This window comes from Colobus angolensis, unplaced genomic scaffold (assembly GCF_000951035.1).
Source record: "Colobus angolensis palliatus isolate OR3802 unplaced genomic scaffold, Cang.pa_1.0 Scaffold49, whole genome shotgun sequence".
Classification (NCBI taxonomy): domain Eukaryota; kingdom Metazoa; phylum Chordata; class Mammalia; order Primates; family Cercopithecidae; genus Colobus; species Colobus angolensis.
The window spans coordinates 6096373-6118735 of record NW_012118376.1 but is presented as its reverse complement, the minus strand read 5'-3'; the positions used below and the strand labels follow the sequence as shown (position 1 = coordinate 6118735).

The 22363-nt window shown below is 37.7% G+C and overlaps 1 protein-coding gene across 3 annotated transcripts in view; it reads left to right on the top strand.

The window, feature by feature from the left end:
* The window catches only part of ARHGEF28 (Rho guanine nucleotide exchange factor (GEF) 28), a 331462-nt gene that overhangs the window by 249662 nt on the left and 59437 nt on the right, over window positions 1-22363 (top strand). For all 3 annotated transcript variants that reach the window (XM_011959260.1, XM_011959259.1, XM_011959261.1), the window contains 10 exons: window positions 5156-5211; window positions 6304-6352; window positions 8227-8371; window positions 8452-8579; window positions 10431-10571; window positions 13332-13579; window positions 16601-16723; window positions 17895-18012; window positions 19951-20205; window positions 22044-22120. In XM_011959260.1, coding sequence (XP_011814650.1) covers window positions 5156-5211; window positions 6304-6352; window positions 8227-8371; window positions 8452-8579; window positions 10431-10571; window positions 13332-13579; window positions 16601-16723; window positions 17895-18012; window positions 19951-20205; window positions 22044-22120 — 1340 coding nt within the window. The remainder of the gene's footprint in view (window positions 1-5155; window positions 5212-6303; window positions 6353-8226; window positions 8372-8451; window positions 8580-10430; window positions 10572-13331; window positions 13580-16600; window positions 16724-17894; window positions 18013-19950; window positions 20206-22043; window positions 22121-22363) is intronic.

Below are 22363 nucleotides of genomic sequence, written 5' to 3'. Positions count from 1 at the left end.
CTTGTGGGTGGACTTGTGGACTTGAGCCCTTCGATGCATCCCTGGCTATACCCAAGACCTTTCCCTCCCCTGTTTTAAGACAGACTCCTCCAGCTGGATAATCTCCACCCACTGCTTTTAAGCCTGTCCCTGCCATTTCTTCATTAACCATCTACATTTGACCTCTGTGCATATTGCTTAACAGAAGTTCTGCTTTTGATGGAAAGTGAGAGTCACTTTCTAGTCAAGTCTGAGTCTTTCCTGATTGTTCAGACTCACTGGTCTCTTGTTTCCAGGGCAACATCTCTCCTTTCAGGGATGTTTCCTTCTTTTCCATGGCACACTACTCTTCTCTTTTACCACCTGGGTTGTCTCCTTTTCCCTAGTACTGGGTACACTCAGAACTTAGTTCTTGGGCACTTCTTCATTTTTCCTTGATTGTTTCTAAGTATAGTCATCCAATCTTATATTCTAAAATATCATATTTAGACCTATTACTCCTATATTAATATCTTCTTTTCTCACTTTGTACTTCCATATTCAGTTGCCCAGAGGCTGAGTACCTGTGTAATTTATGGCTACTTTTGAGAATTATGGTAAAAACTACAGGTATAAACAAAGACTGTGGCAGGCACAGGGGCTCGTAGAGAGACCATGTGTGGGAATCATCACTCAGAGATTTCATTGTCTCCGAAACCCACCGTGTCTAAAACTGACCTCAAAGTCCACGCCCAACAGGCCATCCTTGGGCTCGTGTTCCTGGCATCACAAGCTTCAATCCTGGCTGCTTTGATTCCACTGCCCTCTTGTCCCTCCTGTCAATGTCGCTCAGTCACTCTTTTCTTTCCCTTCTCACTGTTGCCACTCTGGGAGATTCTCGTCACCGTCTTCTAGAATGCTGGGAGGGAGCTGTGCTAGTTTCTTCCTTTCCAGATATGTTCATCTACAATTTATGATCCGTACTTTTCCCACAGTAATCTTTGTAAAACACCACTTTCATCAGCCCACATAAACTTAAGGACCTCTCTTGTCTAGTGGGCTAAGTCCAAGCTCTTCCCATGGGCATTTGGTTCCCTCGTCTGTGACCTGCTCATTAGACCCCTAGGCCCCCTTCAGCCTCAGTTTACAGTCCAGTCCCCACCAGTTTCGTTGCCCTTTCCTCCCACTGCAGGTGATTTCCTGCCTTTGCCATTTTGCCTGTGATCATCTCCTTCCTCTCAGTTTCTCCCACTCCTCTGCATAGATCCTGGTATTTTACCTCCTCATTGGAGGTTTTCCCTGACCACTGTGGCCCAAACTCCTGCCTATCACTTTCATATCCATTTAAAATTGGATTATGTACAGTCTCCTTGGGTTTTAACTATTAAAAGAAACAAAGTTATTTTAGGGCCCTAATCACATGGTGACTCCCGTGTAGCCCCTACAGCAGCTCCCACAAAGCTGGTCCCGAGTCACTTACACAGAGCTGGCGACCAGTAAAGCCTAGGGAGCCAGGGCTCACTGAAAGGGAAACTTTTGTAGTAAAGAATATGTTGGTTCATTGAGTTGAGTGAATGTGATAGAAGTTGCTGAAAGTACCTAGGACACATTTAGCTTTAAAAACAGTCATTTCTTAATAAAGGGATAGTATTCATAGAGGTTACAAGGTTTAACCAGAAACTTTTTATTTATAATATTACCACTTAGAGAAAAAGACTATTAATATTTTAAGGGAGTTCCTTATAACCACAAAAAATTATGGGAGCCTTGCTCTGTTGCCCAGGCTGGAGTCCAGTGGTGCAATCTTGGCTTACTGCAACCACCGCCTCCTGGGCTCAAGCGATTCTCCTGCCTCCGCCTCCTGAGTAGCTGGGACTACAGGCACATGCCACAATGCCCGGCTATATGTGAGCTTTTAATGCTGTTTCATTTGATGCTGACATCAAGTGTTTTTAATTATTTGTTTTTGAACATTTACTTTTTTCCTAATTTTTTAAACAACATAAATAATTTGGCAATCAGCATTCTTTCACACATATGATTGTCCACATATTTGGCAATTGCCTAAGATTAAATTCTAGAATCAGTATGAGTAGGTCAAAGTGTATATTTGATTTCCTCTTTTACCCACAATTTTTTTAGAAGTAATTTCAAAATTTACAGCTTTTCTTTTTGGCGGGGGAGACAGTGGTTTAAACTTTGCTTATTCACATTAAGGTTTTTACATTGAGCACTACAAATATGACATGTACAGCCTCTGCTATTTTGGTTAAATAATCTTTTTCCATGGGTGCATTTTTGTTTTTCATTGTGAAGGTTAATATTTCTAATCTTAAAACAAGATATGATATAAAACAACACATAGTATTGTATAAGTATTCAAAATTCTTGTGTAATTTTCCTCTATTAAAGCCTGAGTTGCTAATTTTCCACAAAATTCTATTTCTATAAAATTCCGCTTGCTTATAAATAAGTTTCTTGGCTATTATTTTGATGTTACATTATCTGTTACACAGAAATTTATGTATCATACCTTCATTGTAAATTTAACCTTAACATAAAGTTATCCTTTTAATGTCATTAGATGCCTTTTGCATTTAATTTTATTTTGTCTGAACTTAATATTCCTCCTGCTTTCCATTTGTTTGTATTTCTCTCAACTATTTCAGTGTTTTCGATTTGAGGTGCATGTCTTTAATTTAGCTAGGCATAATCAATAATGTAGCTGAAGGACCTTGTTTTATAACAGGGTTTTAAAAATTTTACATTTAATTTTACTGCTACCAACATATCTTTTATAGGTCTTTGCTGTTTTCCTTGATGTCTAGTTTAGCTATTTAGACCATGTGGTGTTTGCTTTTGTCTTCTTCAGGGATTTGGCAAGATATGCTCTTTTAATATCAACTAATGGTAGCTTTAAGGCTGTGGAAGGCTAATAATTTGATAACTTTTTATTTCCCTTATGTTTATTCTCCCCCACCCAGCCTCTGTTAATACACTGAATTATTAAAGTGTTCTTTTTATAAGATTATGATGTTTAATCTTTCAAGTATAATTTTCTGTTTCAAAAAAAGTTGACATTTTTATTCAACTCTGTCTCTACCTGCAACTTTTTAGATGGGATTTTTAGTTTAGCTTGTTTTACTGCTCGCTTTTTTTCTTTAAAAAACAGAAAAACTACAGTGAATCCTTCTTGAACTCCTAATTTTGATTCTGTCCTCAAGAGGCTAAAATAGGAGTGATCTGTTGATCTGAAACTCTGCGTACTAAGGGACATACCTTCTTTTTTTTCCACACAAGAAAAACAACTTACCTAGTTAAATAAATTATTGGACCAAAGTCTTTTCCCTTCATTGCTTTGCCAACATTGTTGCAATAGATTTGGGCATTTATTATCATAGTGGAAAAGTCTAGGGCCAACCTGACCCTATTCCTTTGTTGATAACCCTCATTTTCTGCCTTATGCTTGAGGACTTTTCATTTTTTAATCATATGGATGTTGTCAGGATGTGTCTATAGAATGGGTGTCATTTAATTATTTTTCTTAGGAAACAGTGAGAACTTTTGATGTGTCGTTTTGGGTGCTTTTTCAGCTTTATAGAATTCTTGTCTATGGTAGCTTTGTCTGTCACTGCTTCTGATCTAATTTTTCTGATCTCTTCCTTGGGTAAGTATGATCTCTGCTATCTATGTTCTTTGTTTGACGTCTATTTTATAATTATACTCTTCCTCTTCTCCACATTCTGGAGGGAGTCTTTCCAGTGTAATTTCATAGCTTGGTTTTGATGTCTGCACCACACAGATTCTTCTCAGTTCAGTTCAGATTGCGCTCTTATCTCTTTACCTTCCTTGCAGTCCTTGCCTGTCTCATGAAGCTCCGTTTTCCTCTCCTGCAGGCCAAGTCTCACATCCTGTTCTCCCTTCATGCCCTTTCATTCTATTTTACTGAGGCCCCTGTCTTCTGCCTCTTATCAAGAACAATTTTCAAGTATCTAAAGTTTCTTTCCTATTTCTGGATCTAGTATTCAGTGGCTGCTTCTTCTGGTGAGTTGTTGGTGTAACTTTGTTCTGTGGTATCTTACGGCATCTACATTTTCTCTATTATTTACTCACTCTGCCGTGAGGAGAGGGCTGTCTGAATCTGATACTTATCAGCCGGGCCAATGCATAGATTAGCCTTGGGCCCTGCTTGCTGGCCACTGGCGTGTTGACTGAAATGCCTCTTCAGACCTGCAGCCTGAGGACAGTTGTAGGGCTCAGCTTCCTGCCCAGTTCTCAGTGGGTCAGTGGCACTTATGCAGCGTGGCTTTGATGGACCAACATGGGATCTTCCACTCCCACAGAAGGATTCCTTCTGCATACATTTCCAATGTACCCAGGCTCCTCCGTCTGTGCTACAGTGTGTAGGGGGTGGTGATGTGGAGGTGGGAGGGGAAAGGACCCAAAGACAGCACCCTGGCAGCAACCAGTGCCCATACAGTGGAGCTTTCCATGAGGACAGCCTCAGTGTCTGTGTTCGTGGGCAGAAAGGGACAGGGAAAAGTATTCCCTTACATTCTTACATTCCCTTACATTCTTCCCTTACATTCTTCCAGTGAGATGACATTGTTTTATGACATGTGTCCATTGTTTTATGATATAAAACATGGGATCTTTTATGATATACAACAATGGGCACAGGGCTAATATTTCTCATTTAATTAGAATACCTAAAACTTCTAGTTAGTAGGAATTCTTGCCAAAACCTCACAATACATTTTTTTTCAGCATTGTTAAGAGTTTCTTTCTTCTGGTTGTGATAGGCATTTTACCCAATGTGGGAGTGGGGAGTTACTACCAGCCAGGTGTCAGAAACCCCATGCAATGTAAAACATGTAATAGGAAGTGAGTTCTCAGGGAGACACAGAAGCTTCACAGAAATATATATCATTCCTAACTCCAGATTTAGTAATTGATAAGATCCTGTGCATAAGGGGAGAAATATCTCCAAAGAGATTAAAATAATAGCAGTCTGCTTGTGCTTGAGGTGTGAGGGTACATGTGATTTAAATATTTGTCTTTCCTTCTTTGGTTTTCCAGATATCCGTAATGTTTATGTGTTATTTTTATAATGACCAGTAAAAGCATGATGTAGTCTTATTAATTTCAGACTAATTAAGTAAGATGGATGCTTTTGTATCTTTTCCCTTTATTTCAGACTGTAATGCAAATGTGCACAAGGGTTGTAAAGATGCTGCGCCTCCATGCACCAAGGTAATTGCTCAGTAATCTGTGAATATTGTATCTAGCATGGTTGCTTCATAGTATCTATTTGAGCTTTTACTCTTTTTTATTACCGTCTATAGATTTATTTCTAAAATGATCATGATAGCGATAATATAACATATGCTCAAAGTATGTAGTTATTTGCTTAACTGTACACTGTTAGAAATGGAAGGAAAGCTCAAGTCCAGATATTTGTGTTATATGCTATGGATAGGTTAGGCTTTCTGTAGAGATCTGCTTGGTTTACCAGTGCAAGCCCTGGGTACACGCAAATGAAGAGCAGAGTAGGAAGTCACAAATGTCTGAAAGCCTCACAATCACTGAAAGACCTGTGACAACACAGATTTCTGGGCCCCACTTCCAGAATTTCTGATTCCATAGATCTGAGGTTGGACCTGAGAATGTGCATTTCTAACAAGTTTGCAGGTAATGTTGCTGCTGCTGGTTCTGAGACCTCAGTTTGAGAACCACTGGACTAGAAGAATGTCCTCTGTAGTTGGAAATGGGCTTGAGTAGGTGAAGGTGTCTGTGATTCTGTTCCTTTCTTTTCCACTCAGTAGTCATGTCACAGATGCACGTGAGTGAGCATGATGATCCTTCAGGGGGAAACTTGCAGTTGCAAACCTCTGTGTCGATAGGAACACATTATTGTGTCAGATTACAGAGTTGAGGGCTGTTTTGAAGGTGACATTTCAATGCTCCAGGTAGTTGTCTCCTATAGTTAGGAGGGATAGCAGGAGGTATAAAGAAACAAGAAGGAGAAAGGCAGCATTGATAGGAACTTTCAGCCTGGGTCTGGACACGTGAGCTGGAGACCTCTGGTTCCCCGAGGCTTTTAATGAAGCCAGGAGTGTTCAGGAGGCAAGGCACATGTTCTTGAGGCCCCCTTCATTATAACTTGCTCATTTTATCACATTTTACTCTTCATTGCATTTAATGTATTTCGCTTTGAATTCCTCTTGGAAATAAAATAACAAAAATGATGTAGGTAAGAATCCTGTTCTGTGTAACTATGTGGATATTCTTGTAGTCCAATGATACTTTGATCTTACTTCATGTGTTTCTAATATTCTTTACCAGAGATTCCAAGAGAAATATAACAAGAACAAACCACAGACCATCCTTGGAAGTAAGTGATGTGGAAAACGACAAGAACTTTAAAAAATTTAATACATACTACACATTTTTCCATTATAAAAATATCTCCTTTTGTTTTCTCATTTATCCAGTTATTTCTTCTTTTATAACATATGCTTGGCATAATTTTTAGTTTTATAAAGTGGTCAAGAAGGCTATCAACTTCTAGGCCAGCCTAAGAACTTTTGTGTTGTGTGTACCATATGATCTTTTATATTAGAGAAGGCTATAAGGAGAAGGTATTACCATGTTGCTTCAATTCTAAGATGCTGTCTAGTGGAACATGCTCTGCTGATGTATTAATAATCCTTCAAGGAAAAGAGAAATACTACATGAAATGTACATTACTTTGTTTTCCTAGCAGTAGCATAGTATAGTAATATTGCAGTAATATATTTGTCTATACAAATACACACCACATTCTTCTTAAGAATTGCAATGTTTGATGGAAAAAATCTTTAAATTTGGAGTCTATAGATTCTTATCAGTTTCTGTTGTCCATTATTATAGTTACCTGGTGTTTCATTAGCTGTGCTTGAGGCTGTGATCTCATTAGCACCTTTAGAATGACCGTGAAATTTCAAGGCATACTGGAGTTTTGTTTGCATATTTTAAAATTCGGTGGCAGTGTTTTTCCTGAAGTGTATGTTGCTGAAATTTAAGCAGTTTCTCTTGAAAATAATTGGTGCCCTTTGACAGTTCTTTACATTGCATACAAGAACCAATCACACCAATGTCTCCTAAACTGGAAAATCTCTTGCTTTATTGTGAGAGATTTTGTGATGTCTTCTGCATAAAGTTGTGCTGCTTGACATGTGGCAGGAATTTTAAGTGCATGGTAACTTTTCATTTCCGTGTAACAAAGTGTGACTGATATTTTAAAACCACTTTAATCAGGGGACAATTAGGCATGCAAATTTGTGGTAACATGCTATTGGATGTAACGTTATATTAGGTTAAGTTGGTGTAGGTAGTAGCAGCTGTCACATCACTCTCTTGCCTTGACCCCAAAAGTCTCTTTGATGATGTTAGTTATAAGGGGCTTCTCATTTTCATAGGGTTAAATGTGAAAATAGTATATAGAATTGATGAAATACCATATATTACTCCTCATCACATGGGAGTCGTAAGAATAAAACTAACTTATGCATGTGTAAAATGCTTTGTAATGTCTGGGGTCTATGTTAGTGTTTTTCCCCTTTTGCCTGAGAATGTATATGCTACACAGCTGTAATATGGGACTGAAGTGTCTTCTGAGTCATTTATAGTACACATCAAATGTAAATGCATCTCTGCCCAGAATATTTTAGAACTGACCAGAAAAATACAGAAGCCCTATTTAGTTTTCCAAGTGTAAGAGAGAATAGCTCAGCTTGGCTTTCAGGTTTCATTTGCCTGAGATCCTTATACCGTGAAGAATAGACTCTCCAGCATCATTCCATTCCATTGATGTGTTCTCCATGTGTGGATGCTTGTTTATACACACAATATGCATTCAGTAACAGTACTAATAACACCTTGCAACTATTTAAAGCTGGCTCCAAGGAGTACAAGCAGTGATTTATGGGAAAGCTGGCACAGTATTTCCCCATTCCATTGTCTTGTTTGTTTGTGCAATCCAAAACACCCACAGTCTCCAAGTGGAGATGCGGAAGCAGGCCTGCAGCATGGGTGTCAGGAGGGTGTCAAATGAAAGGGACACTAGGAGCAAGGGTCAGGATGTAGCAGGGAGGCTGGTTTTAAGGCAGAGCATGCGACAGATTACAAGTGGTCATTGCAGGGTTTAGCTTTCTGGCTTTTAAGTGACTACTTTTACTTGTAATTACTGACCTGGAAACCACATGAAGCATCTGTTCCGATTTCCAGATTCTTCATTTAGAGACATCCCACAGCCTGGTCTCTCCTTGCACCCTTCTTCCTCCATGCCTGTTGGATTGCCGACTGGAAAGAGGGAGACTGTGGGACAGGTTCATCCATTGTCCAGAAGTGTTCCAGGCACCACCTTGGAAAGGTAAGGCTGAGTGTGTTTTTACATGTTAATGGCTCAGAGAGGCTGCTGGGGCTAACTTTGTTCCCCTCCCTCTCTCCTAGCTTCAGGAGGTCAGCCACATCCTTGGAGTCTGAGAGTGACAGTAACAGCTGCAGAAGCAGGTCTCATTCTGATGAGCTGCTACAGTCCATGGGCTCTTCTCCCTCTACAGAGTCTTTCATAATGGAAGGTGAGGAGAAGACACATTTCCATTTATTTGTGTTTTTGTTAGCATTTGCCAAAAGGATATTTTCTGAAGGAAATAAGATTGAAGCATTTTTTTTTTTTCTTTTTCAATGAAGTCTGTTTCAGGGTGTCTCTTTGGTACAGGTTCTACTTTTTAAAAGAATGAAAATTTAGCCCCAGAGGAGACAACCAGATGGTGACCAAGGAAATATGATGTAAATTTTAAATAGACATATTACTAAAAGAATGTCACAAGCATAATGAGGAGAATGAAATATATTATGTGCTTATTATTAAAAATGTTTTCTAGCCATTGATGAATTGGAATAGGATCCTATATCAAAACATACTTTAGTTAGTTGAGACTGGTCTTCTCTGATAAGTCTCAACTTATCAAAGAATCTGAGATACTTACCCCATCTGTTGCCTCCTAGGGGAATAAAAACATTTTGTTTTGAGATGGAGTCTCACTCTTGCCCATGCTGGAGTGCAGTGGTATGATCTCGGCTCACTGCAACCTGCAGCTCCCAGGTTCAAGCGATTCTCCTGCCACAGCCTCCCGAGTAGTTGGGACTACAGGTGCACATCACCACCCTCAGCTAATTTTTGTATTGTTTGTAGAGATGGGGTTTCACCACATTGGCCAAGCTGGTCTTGAACTCCTGACCTCGGGTGATCCAACTGCCTCGGCCTCTCAAAGTGCTAGGATTACAGGCATGAGCCACTGTGCCCAGCCATTAAAGCATTTTTTAAAGCGTATTTTATAGGGCAGTACTTAATCTAGGGAATTGGTTTTTGTATCCAAGCTGTACCAGTAAGAAGGAAAAGCAAATGGAAAGAGAGTAGTAACAAGAGAGAGGAGTGGACTCTGCCCCAGGAATCTGTTTTATTTTAATCTTAAGTCTTTAAATTCATTGTCATCTCATTTGTACTGCTCTGAGCTGGAACTTCTCTAATGAGTGCTGTTGGGTAAATAGGGTTTAGTTTTCCTGAGGAGTGTGTGTGAGGGGAGCGGCGGGGGAGGGTTGCATGTATGTATGTGTGGTTTGTTTGTAATTTTATCAGAAAAATCTGCACTCATTTGTGACTCAAGTACTTACACACTGCTTTGTGTCTTAGCAAGTCAAGAGCAAATCAAATGGATGAGTACACAATTCAGATTTTAGTAAATGGTGCAAAATAACCCAGAGCAGAAGAAGTTCATGTGTTCAAGATTGTGTACACACATTACAGACTGTAGGTTATCAAAAATAAAACTAATATAGAGCAGGCCAAAACAAGCAAAAGAATCTTCAAATGTCTTTTTTCCTCCATATAAACAATCACTCTTTTTAAATATCTGATTCTTCTTTGCATTCATGAAAGCTGTCTTAATTTGAACCATTTCATCAGTCCAGTTTTAAGAAGTTTTTACTCTGGCTGGGCACGGTGGCTCAGGCCTGTAATCCTAGCACTTTGGGAGGCTGAGGCGGGCGGATCACTTGAGGTCAGGAGTTCATCCTGGCCCACATGGTGAAAACCCATCTCTACCAAAAATATGAAAACTAAGCCAGGTGTGGTGGCACATGCCTATAATCCTTGCTACTCGGGAGGCTGAGGCAGGCTAATTGCTTGAACCTGGGAGGCGGAGGTTGCAGTGAGCTGTCGCACCACTGCACTCCAGCCTGTGTGACAGAGAAACACTGTCTCAAAAAAAAAAAAACAAAAAGTGTTTCACTCCATGTTAATATGTTTTGGTTTAATAGTTTCCATGTTCATAGCAGATTTATTTAGGGTGAGGAATCCGTAGACTTACGAAGGTGTATTTGTGCTGCGTTATTATACTTCTGGCTTTTCTTTTCTAAACACACGTTAGATGTTGTGGATTCTTCTCTGTGGAGTGACCTCAGCAGTGATGCCCGGGAGTTTGAAGCAGAATCTTGGAGTCTTGTGGTGGATCCCTCATTTTGTAATAGGCAGGAGAAGGATGTCATCAAAAGACAGGATGTCATTTTTGGTAAGCATTTCAAATATGCTTTTTGGGTTGAAGCAGTGTGGTACAGAGAAAAGAACATGGAATTTGCAACTGTACAGAGTTGGGTAAAATCCCAGTTCTATCATTTTCTATTTACCTCATCACAGACAAATTATTTAAATCACCTCGACCTTAATTTCTCCATCTGTAAAATGCGGATAATATTAAAAGTAATAGCAAAAACCGCAGTCAGTTTTGCAATAACCTAATAATACTCAGGTTTTAAATACTGTTTTGAGATTGCAATGAGGCATAATATGTACCTGGCACAGAGCAAATGTTATTTCCCATATTCCTTTCAAGTTTGCTTCGGTTTGGCCTATACTCTTACCTCTTCTATATAAGAACTGCAGTGCACCTTCACATATTTTAATGTAGGGCTATTGCATATGGCCTTCCAGTTTGGCTGCATACACCAGCCATTCACAGAGACCAGGGGCAGTCCGAGTAGCTGCACCTGGGTTAGGGCAGGGTTTGACTGTGTGCTGCCATCCTGAGTACAGAATTCAGATGTGGTGAGACTGTGTTTTGTCATGCTATTTGGGATGAAGACATTCTGGATTGGGGAAAGTTAAATTGTAGACTAGGAAAAAAATGAAACTTTGAAAAATTTCAAGTACAAAGTAGATGCCAAAATGTGGTTCCAAGAAGATGCCCTACTTTAAAGATAACACTGGGTCTTTTCACTAATCCTGTGTATGCAAATATGGGCCCCAAAGTCCATAGGCAGTTAGGATACCTTGTCACCTGCCTCAGGTGGTGGTTGTGGACATGAGGTGAGATGGTGTACGAGTGTGCTTAGAAATCTGTCAAGAGCTGTGTAGGTGTGAGTTACTTTGGAAAGAAAGATGCTGTCCCTTTTAGTATTTCTTAGGCAATTTATATTCTGTCAATTTTCTTCATTTACCTCTCAATTTCATATTATTAAAGATAATCTAACCCATTGGAATGAATTATTACATGGCCTTTTGTGTCAGAAAGGCTTGTGTTCCTGGGGGAATTCTTTATCCTCTCTTCCTCACTGTTTCTCTTTTAAAGATGAGGAAAATCATTCCTATTTTCTGGGTTAAAAGATTAAATGAAATGATATAGGTAAGTGCTTAGCATAGAGTAGGCACTAAAAACATGACAGGAAATAATAATTCAAAGTGGATTTCCAATTAAAGAAATTTTTATTTTTGATAAAATATTAAAGCTATGTTTAGACTTGCTGACTCTCCGTGGCTAATATTTAAGGTTCTTTCCCAAAACTTGCAGTAAGTTTGGAAATACTCAATAATGTGCAACTAGTACTCTTGGTGCACCTGTAAATTGTGAGTTGTTATTTTCTCTCCTGATGCATTTTAAAAATCGAGATATAATTCACCTGCTCAAAATTCACTCCTTTACAAGTACACAATCTAGTAGTTTTTAGTATATTCACAAGGTTGTGTAGCCATCAGGTCCTGTCTAATTTCAGAACATCTTCATCACTTCAAAAATCTTGTACATGTTACCAGTCACTCCCCATTTACCCCTTCCGCCAGCCTCCGGCAAACACTAATCTACTCTCTGTCTCTACAGATTTGCCTATTCTAGACATTCTACATGAATGGTACAATATGTGGTCCTTTGTGGCTGACTTTTGTCACTTAGCATACTGTTTTTAAGGTTCATCCTAGTTGTAATACGTATGGGTACACCATTCCTTTTAATAGATGACGAATATTCTATTTTATTTATCTAATCATCAATTGATGGACATTTTCGGTTTTTCTACTTTTGGGGTCTTACAGTAGCTTTATGTTTAATCACTTGAGAAACTGCCAGACTGTTTTCCAAAGCAGCTATACCATTTTGCATTCCCACCAGCAATGTATGAGGGTTCCATTTTCTCTGCCTCCTCACCAACACTTGTTTATTGCTTTTTTATTATAATTATCCTAATGTGTGTGAAGTGATGTCTCATTTTGGTTTTGATTTGCATGTCCCCAATGGCTAATGGCATTGAGCATCTTTTTATGTTCTTATTGGCCATTTGTATATCCTTTTGGAGAAACATCTGTTCAAATCCTTTGACCATTTTTGAATTGGTTATTTATTTATTTATATTGTTGAGTTACAAGATTTTTAAAAATATGTATTCTAGATACAAGTTTCTTATCAGATAAATTATTTACAAATATTTTCTCCCATTCTCTGGGTTGTCGTTCCACTTTCTTGATGGTATCCTTTGATTGATTGTGATGCATTGTTTTCCCCTGGAGAAAGTGGAATTTTGGAGACAGATTCTGCAATAGAAAGGACTTATGGTTTTCTGCATTGAAGACCTTTATTTAGTTCCATTCATTTCACCAAATTAATTGTGCTCCTGCTCAATGCAAAAACTAAACAAAGAAAGGAAGAAAGGAAGCCAACAAACTAAGTTGTATTTTAAAGGGCATTCAGGTTGGAATAAGACCTACTTCCTAGCTGAAGGTATCTAAAGATCCTAGCTAGTTATATTATTGAGTTTCAGATACATTAGATTCTTGTATATTGGACCTGACATATATATCCTCTTTAATATCTGGATAAAAGAAAATGGTTTAATATTTTAGGGTGAATGAAATGTTTAATGCTGACTTGTATGTTGGAATATTCTTGATATTCTTAAACATTTCTTTTTTATTTGTGTAACATATAGTGTTGAGTTACTAATTTAGTTTAATAGTGATACTTGCTTTTTAAAGCTTAAGGTTTATGTGTGCTCACACATTTCAGAGCTAATGCAAACAGAGATGCATCACATCCAGACCCTGTTCATCATGTCTGAGATCTTCAGGAAAGGCATGAAAGAGGAGCTGCAGCTGGACCACAGCACCGTGGATAAAATTTTCCCCTGTTTAGATGAGTTGCTTGAAATCCACAGGCTTTTCTTCTACAGTATGAAGGAACGAAGGCAGGAATCCTGTGCCGGCAGCGACAGGAATTTTGTGATCGACCGAATTGGAGATATTCTGGTACAACAGGTAAGAAAAGCTTAAAGTCCTTGACCTTTATGATGTAAGTGGGATTTGAATCAAAATCTGCCCTTCCATCAACAAGATTTAAAAAATGATATTTTGAAACATTCATAGTGACATTTTGAGGATGTATTGACCATCATTAGCTTGTAAGTCCCAGTAAGGCAGGGATTCTTGGCTATTTGATTACTGCTATATTTCAGCACCTGGAACAGTGCATGGTACTATAAATATTTACTGAATGAGTGGGCCACTTAGGGGAAAACAATCAGGAATTCTCCTGAATGTCACGTTTTACAGTGGTCTGCAACACTTGGAAAGGCAGGGAGCTCCATCTGCAGTTGCTTTAGCATGGCTTTCCCTAGGTAGATGCTAGAATGCCATCTTCTCCAAATGTACTGTTTTTTGAAGCTGTTTTGTCCTGTCATTTACAGCAATGGAATTCAGCTGTTGGTCTGTATGCAGAAGATGGGGGAGTGATGCTGAGTAGTATTCAATGCTATTGATGTGTCACCGTTTACTCATTCACTTATTGAAGGATGTCTTTTTGTTTCCAGTTTTTAGCTGTTATAAATAAAGCTGCTATGAACACTCATGTGCAGATTTTGGTGCAAACCTAAGCTTTCATTTTTTCTGGGATAAATGCCCAGGAATGCAATTTCTGGGTTGTATGGGAGTTGTATGTTCAGTTTTGTAAGAAACTGCTAACTGTTTTCCAGAGTGGTTGTACCATTTTACATTCTTGTCAACACTGTGCAGGTAATCCAGTTTCTCTACATCCTCACCAGCATCTGATATTGCCACTGTTTTTAATTTTGGCTATTTTAAGAGGTATAAAGTAATATTTCATTATGGTTCAACTTGCACTTCCCTCATGGCTAATGATATTAAATATCTTTTCATGTGCTTATTTGCCATCTGTATATCCCTTTCAGTGAGATTTCTGTTTATGTCTTTTGCTCATGTTCTAATTGGATTGTTTGTTTTCTTATTGATGAATATTAAGGTTTGTTTACATATTCTAGACATTAGTTCTTGTCAGATATGTGACTGACAAACTTTCTCCAAATCTGTAACTTGTCTTCTCATTTCCTAATTTTGATGAAGCCTAGTTTATTAGTTTTTCCTCTTAAGAATTGTGCTATTGTTTCAAGTTTAAGGATTCTTTGTCTAGCCCTAGGTCTCAGACATTTTCTCCTATTTTTAAAAAAGGATTTACAGTTTTGGCTGCGCACATTGGCGCATGCCTGTAAGCCTGGCACTTTGGGGGGCCGAGGTGGATGGATCACTTGAGCTCAATAGTTTGAGACCAGCCTGGGCAACATGATGAATCCCCGTCTCTACAAAAAATATACAAATTAGCTGGGCGTGGTAATATGCACCTGTAGTCCCAGCTATTTGTGGGCTAAGGTGGGCAGATCTCTTGAGCCTGGGAAGTTGAGATTGCAGTGTGCCAAGATCCTACCACTGCACTCCAGCCTGGGCATCAGAAGTGGCACCCAGTCTCAAAAAAAAAAAAGGTTTTCAGTTTGATGTTTTACATTTAAGTGTGTGTTGCATTTTGAGTTTTTTTTTGTGCAGGTTATATGACTTAGGTTAGGTTGAGGGTTGTTGTTGTTGTTGCTTTTTTTCTTTTTGTCTATGGATTTTCAGTTGCTCCAGGGCCATTCGTTGAAAAGGCTATTCTTCCTCTGTCTAATTGCTTTTCCACTTTTGTCAAAATCATGTGGGTATCTGGATTCCTATTTTGTTTCACTGATCTATGGGTCTATCTTTCCATAGTCTTAATAACTGTAGCTATATAATCTTAGAAGACTGAGTCCTTCCACTTTATTATTTTTTCCAAAATTGTTTTAGCTATTCTAGTTCTTTTGCCTTTTCACATATATTCTAGAATAGTCTTATTTATATTTTTAAAAAGCATACTGGGATTTTGTTAAGAATTGTATTAAAACTATCAGTTTGGAGAAAATTGACATCTTTACTATTTTGAGTCTTCTAATCCATGTACATCGTGTAGCACTTCATTTATTTAGGTTTTTGTCATCTTTCACTGGCATTGTATAGTTTTTACTATATGAGTCATATATGTGTTTTGTTAGATTTGTACTCAAGTAATTTTTTTGAATGATTGTAAGTGGTTTAAGAATTATCATTTGAGGCTTATTGGCCCCACACATTCATATAAGCAAAGACGAAAAGATAAGAGGTTGTGATGTAAATTTTAAGTACTTTTAAGAGGGTGGATGTGTTCTGGTTTCCATTACAATGCTCTTCAGTGTGTACATGTGCATGTAAGGCCATCACAGTCTAAAAAACTGGCTTTCAAGTCATTCAGCTAGTTCCCTTCACACCACTTTATGATTCTAAGTTGATTCCTATGTGGATTTTCTATAGGTGTTTTTCTACAGGTAAGACTTATTGAAACATTCAGCGCACATCTCTACTTCTCTTCATTAGCCAATAAACAGGCAATCTTATTATTCACTGGTCTCTTTCATTTTGGCTAATGATAGCCTGCCCTTGATCTACTTGTAATGTGTGAACAAAAAAGCAAAATTCCCTACTAAGGACTGAGTCTATGGACATGGTCATTAGCCAGTATAAATGCCAAATGAGTGATTTTTTTGGGGGGGGGGGTGGTGGTGCCAGACCTTCCTGAAGGCCCCCAAATGTTGCCATATACTTTTCTTTCTATCTATAAAAGTATTAAAACTATAAATTGAAATTATAAATTTGCATTAAAAACTAAGAAGAGAATAAAATATATCAAATGTTTTTTATTTGGCTATTTGATAATTATATTAGTTCAATATAATATCACATTATGTTGACCTTTACCACTCAACTTTCTTTTATTTTAATTTTAAAAATGTCTGAGGAGATAAGTGATTGTGTTCAGAAACTCCACGATATTTATTTTTGTATTTGCAAATACTCTTTTGAAATAGATGAAAATTGCATTTTTTGTGTGTGTTTAGAACTTACTAAATTTACAAACCATTATTGAAATGCTATTCTTCCCAGTTTTCAGAAGAAAATGCAAATAAAATGAAGAAAATATATGGAGAATTCTGTAGCCATCATAAAGAAGCTGTTAACCTCTTTAAAGAACTCCAGCAGAATAAAAAGTTTCAGAATTTTATTAAGGCAAGTATTTTAAAAGTTTATTACAAAGTGATAAATCAGCATGGAGAAATAGTTTATGCTTGTTTCTTAATGATTTAAACAAATTTCATAGCTAGATGATGCTTTTCAGGGGAAGAAGAAGGGAGGTGGAAGGTTTGTGGCAGAGATGTAAAGTCTCTTTTTCTGAAGACTCAAATGATATTGCCTCCAAATCATTTCCTTTTGTATATTTGTGAGGTCATGTCTTCCAACCATCTGAGAATATTTGTAACATACTGGGAAGCTGTTTTATGCCCTGACAAGTTATATATCAGAAAAATCAAAGTGAAAATAAACACAGAATCTACACTTCTGAATTAGCTTGAAGCAGATTCATGACATCATATAATTTCATCTGTAATATTTTTCTCCAGATGAAAAACTTAAAAATTATGACATTATTATACAAATAAACTAACCATAATTTTTGATATCTTAAAATTTCACTGATTATCTCATAAAATTGGATTACTTAAATCAGGATCTGACCAAGGTTCACATATTGTATGAGGTTGTTATATCTCTTAAATCTCTTTTAGTTTGAATGTTATCCCACCCTTTTTTTCTTCTGATTTATTTGTTGAAGAAATTTGTCTTACAAAGTTTCCTGGATTCTAAATTTTTATGTCATGTTAAGGATGCTACCAGATTTTCTCCCTTTTTTCCCACATAAATGTGTGTTGAGGACTTGAATGCTATGAGGAATACTTTGATATTTTTAGAAAAAAAGTTGTCCTGATTCGAGGGAACTCTAAGGGCTGTAATGAATAACAGCAAATGTGGAGGAAGACCTGTTGGGAAAACAAATGGTAAACTGCAAACTGATGTTCAAAGTCCGACTTTGATTTCTGATTATTTTTCAAAAATTTTGCTATTTATAAATCAAGACACATAGAAGTATTGGAACTCCTTTTGGAATTAACTACAAATACATCAGAGTAACTTGAAACTTCTTAAAATCTTGGAGAGTTGGGGTATGAACATTTATGACAAAGTATACAATTTAAATTAGTGATAATGCATCCTTTTGATAACAATGAATGTTAAGTCTGCATAAAATTGTACTCTTGCAGATTCTTTGTATTGTTAAATTCACACGTGAAAAGTAAATACAGGTAGAATTTGTGTATATAAAATGTATATATTTTTTAAGCTCCGAAATAGTAATCTTTTGGCTCGACGCCGAGGAATTCCAGAATGCATTCTGTTGGTCACTCAGCGTATTACAAAATACCCTGTCTTGGTGGAAAGGATATTGCAGTACACAAAGGGTAAGTTGTGATTTGTGGGATAAACATTTGCCCCTCTTATTAGTTGTAAACATAGCTGAGGTGTTCTAAACAGGCATAAATGTTTGTGGTGTCTGATTCATAAAGAGTTTCATGATGGAGAAACTGTTAAAGCCTTAGAATTTGGATTCATTTTTAGAAATTATCTTTTATATTGCAGCATGGATAATAGTCTGAATTTCTACAGGTAGCCCAAACCAAGCTGGCTTCTTCTTTGAACCTGCCTTTCCCCTCTTTATTTTCCCCACCACTGGGCTTTCTTACTACCTCCTCTTCCTTATTTTCCTGTTACCTTCACAACAGTCTGATGAAACATGCTATTGATCCTATCACGAAATGTCAACTCTCCCAAGCAATCAGTTACTAAGTTGAGAGGGATTATAAGAAGGATCTATTTTTGACCCTGTCAATTCATCAAGTTCCAGGGAGTAACATATGGGCATCTTTTAAGAAGCTATGAATGCACATGGCTGGTCTGTAAGCTCCTTGTGGGATCTATAAGACCTGTGTCTGTCTGGTTTACAGCTGGATCTTCAGTGTCTAATGCAATGGCTGGTACAGACTAGATGATCAATAAATAAAAACGTCAATGCCGTGAATGAATAAATAAAATGGTCTAATCCTCAAGCTAACATATTGATCTTGAGTAAAGATTATTATTAGGGTGGTAGCGTGTTATGTTAAAAAGGGCTTGGGTTTGGAATTTTGTACACTTGTGTTGCATTGTATATACTCAGCTCTGCCACTCACTCACTGGGCAAATTATCAACTGAGCCTCAGTTATCTCCACTACAAAATGACATGAAACATTACCTTTCAGTTCCAGTTGCCTCAGTAAACATCAACTAGGTGGTCTTTATCACCAAATATACTTTTATATGGAGTTTCAGGAGGCTGCTTCAGAAACTCCTTCAGAGTATTTTCATAAGATAATCTAGAGACAAGAGCAGGTAGCCAGTATTTTAAAGAATAACAACTGAAATCAATAATTATTTGCTCTTGGTATGAGCATGGCTGATTTATCTATTAGCACAGCACTTGGTAAAAGAAAATATTTTCATGGTACCCATCAGAAATTAAAATATTTAATTTTAAAGAAAATGGTCAAAGAAAGTGGTTTAATTATAGTAGTAATATATTCAGATTTATGCTAATGCAGTTATAAAGTATGATTTTGAATATTTATGAAGGAAGGGATCACAGAATATAAATGATTCTGAGGCTTGTTCATATCATCCTGTGACTCTGAGAGTATTACTGGCTTGGTCCCGCAGCTGGCTTAAGTTTTAAGAAAGTTGGCATGAGGATTATTGATTACCTATGTCTAAGAAGGTGGAAGGAAGGCCTAAGTTAGTATATTACACATTTCCTGCCCTAGGGGGAAGCTCAGACTCAATCCTAGAATTCAGACATCTTACTGTCAGCTGAAGGACAATGTGTCAGCTGAAGCACATTTAATAATGCAAACCTTTCATAATAAAACATTTTAACATCTTTTTGGTGGGGGGGGTACAGAGTGATATTATAGGATTTAATTATTATTATTATTATTATTATTTATTATTATTATTGAGACAGAGTCTTGCTCTGTCTCGTAGGCTGGAATGCAGTGGTACAATCTTGGCTCCCTGCAACCTCTACCTCCCAGGCTCAAACTATCCTCCCACCTCAGCCTCTTGAGTAGCTGGACAAAAGGCTCACACCACCATGCCCGGCTAATTTTTGTATCTTTTTTGGTAGAGACAGGGTTTTGCCATGTTGCCCAGGCTAGGGATTTAAGTTTCATCCAACATTTTTCTTATGGGGTTTTTGTTGTTTAGATGATGTATTTAACTATATTTTTAAACTGAAGAAAAAGTTGTCTTCCTTAGTACTCTGGTTTATTTTATAGTAATTTTTTGTTTCTTTTTCCCCACACAGAAAGAACCGAAGAACATAAAGACTTATGCAAAGCTCTTTGCTTAATTAAAGACATGATTGCAACAGTGGATTTAAAAGTCAATGAATATGAGAAAAACCAAAAATGGCTTGAGATCCTAAATAAAATTGAAAACAAAACATACACGAAGCTCAAAAATGGACATGTGTTTAGGAAGCAGGCACTGATGAGTGAAGAAAGGACTCTGTTGTATGATGGCCTTGTTTACTGGAAAACTGCTACAGGTCGTTTCAAAGGTACTGTGGCTCGACCATACCAATTTCTCCCTTCATACACATTATTCATTTAACAGAGGACAGATTTTCAAAAGAAAAACAGTTCAGAATTGCAGGTACACATGCGCAAACCTCAGGTCAGTTGAAAGATTGATTTGTGAATTTCAGTAGGCAAATCTGGCCAGTGATACAAATCTTTGGTGGGAGTTTGCTGCCCAAGCTAAAACCTTTATACATATTTTATGAATTTCCAAGTTTGGGATGTCTGAAATCAAAGGAACTGAGAGTTCTGCTAATTGTTGGCACAGAAAAATTATTCTGGTAACTGTGGTGTGTTGGAAGCAAGGCGGTACGCCTACACACCTAGGGTCTGTTGCGTGTCAATACAGCCTAGGGCTGTCAGACCATGGACGGGAGAAATAAATAGAACTCTGAATGTCATCTTTGTTACTGACTAATAGACTACATCCACACACCTGCTGACACTGGTTTAAGCTCTTCCTCAGTGCAACTGTTTGCTAACTGGCACGAACTTGACTCTGTTCAGGAGTCTAAAGCAGATAATTCCATTTCTTAAGGACTCATTATTAGCTATCACACTGCCTAACCCAGGCTTTCTCACCCTGGCCACACACTAGAATCACCTCCGGAGCTTAAAAACATTACAGATGCTCATGTCTCCTCCCAGAGATTCTGATTTTATCGCTGTGAGGATGAAACCAAAGCCCATGGGATGTTTAAAGGCTCCCCAGGTGAGTCTACTATGCAGCCAGGCCTAAGAACCACTGTTTCTAACAGTTCATCTTAGTAACATCCATAGGTAGGCAGCGAGAGGAAGAGGTTGTTAAATTCTAGCTAGTCAAAAATTATTACCCATTGGAGGATGATCAAGTTTTGATGGAGGTTGCAACTAATATCTGAAATGGGATTTGTTGATCAACAACTAGCAATGTTGTATTGAAAAAAATACTAACCACAACCTATAGATTCTATTGCTCGAAGTCATTTGCTCTTTATCCATTTAGTAGAATCAGTTTGGTAACTTTGTGTTAGACTATTCAGTGGATGCAATGAAGATGACTTCTTGTGAACAATTTGTAAGGGAAGTATGGAATCCTAAATCTTGCTTAGATGTAGATGAAACAAAATAGCAGGCCTATATAATTTGAGGTAGAAGCTGCCGTTTTACATTTTTAATTTAGCACTTTTCCTGCCAAAGGTAAGAGTTTGCTCCATTTTATTTTATTTTATTTTATTTATTTTATTTTATTTTATTTTATTATTTTTTTGAGGCGGAGTCTCGCTCTGTCACCCAGACTGGAGTGCAGTGGCCGGATCTCAGCTCACTGCAAGCTCCACCTCCCGGGTTTACGCCATTCTCCTGCCTCAGCCTCCCGAGTAGCTGGGACTACAGGCGCCCGCCACCTCGCCCGGCTAGTTTTTGTATTTTTAGTAGAGACGGGGTTTCACCGTGTTAGCCAGGATGGTCTCGATCTCCTGACCTCGTGATCCGCCCGTCTCGGCCTCCCAAAGTGCTGGGATTACAGGCTTGAGCCACCGCGCCCGGCCTGCTCCATTTTATTAAAACTTCCTTTTTTATGGATATTTTTCTTCGGTTTTGAAAGTGACTACATTAAACTTTGCTGGAGATTTACCTATACCTACAGCTACACACAAACATGCACACTTAAAGACAGCTTTCTTTGAAGTTGTTAATAGTATATATCTTTGGCTATCATAATACAGGTGTTTTTTATAAAAGTTTCATACTTAGACTAAATGTTAGTCTTTTCATTTTTATTAAGTTTATTTGAACTATGGTTTGCTTCATTAATACTAGTAATGCTTTTTCTTTGAAGATATCCTAGCTCTACTTCTAACTGATGTGCTGCTCTTTTTACAAGAAAAAGACCAGAAATACATCTTTGCAGCCGTTGTAAGTATATGACTGTGTGATGCATTTAAAAAATAGGTTTAATCACACATTTTCTTGAAGAATGCCTAAAATTCCTAGTGAAATAAAATAGTCACGGGGAAGTATATGCTTATGTTACGTTTCCATTATTATTTGTGATTGCAGTGTTTGGAGACAAGCATCTCATTAGGTTAAATTAGCGTGGTAAGCGTTGCTTCATGACAACCAGGGCTGGTACTCAGCTGTTTCGGCAGCGTAACCAAC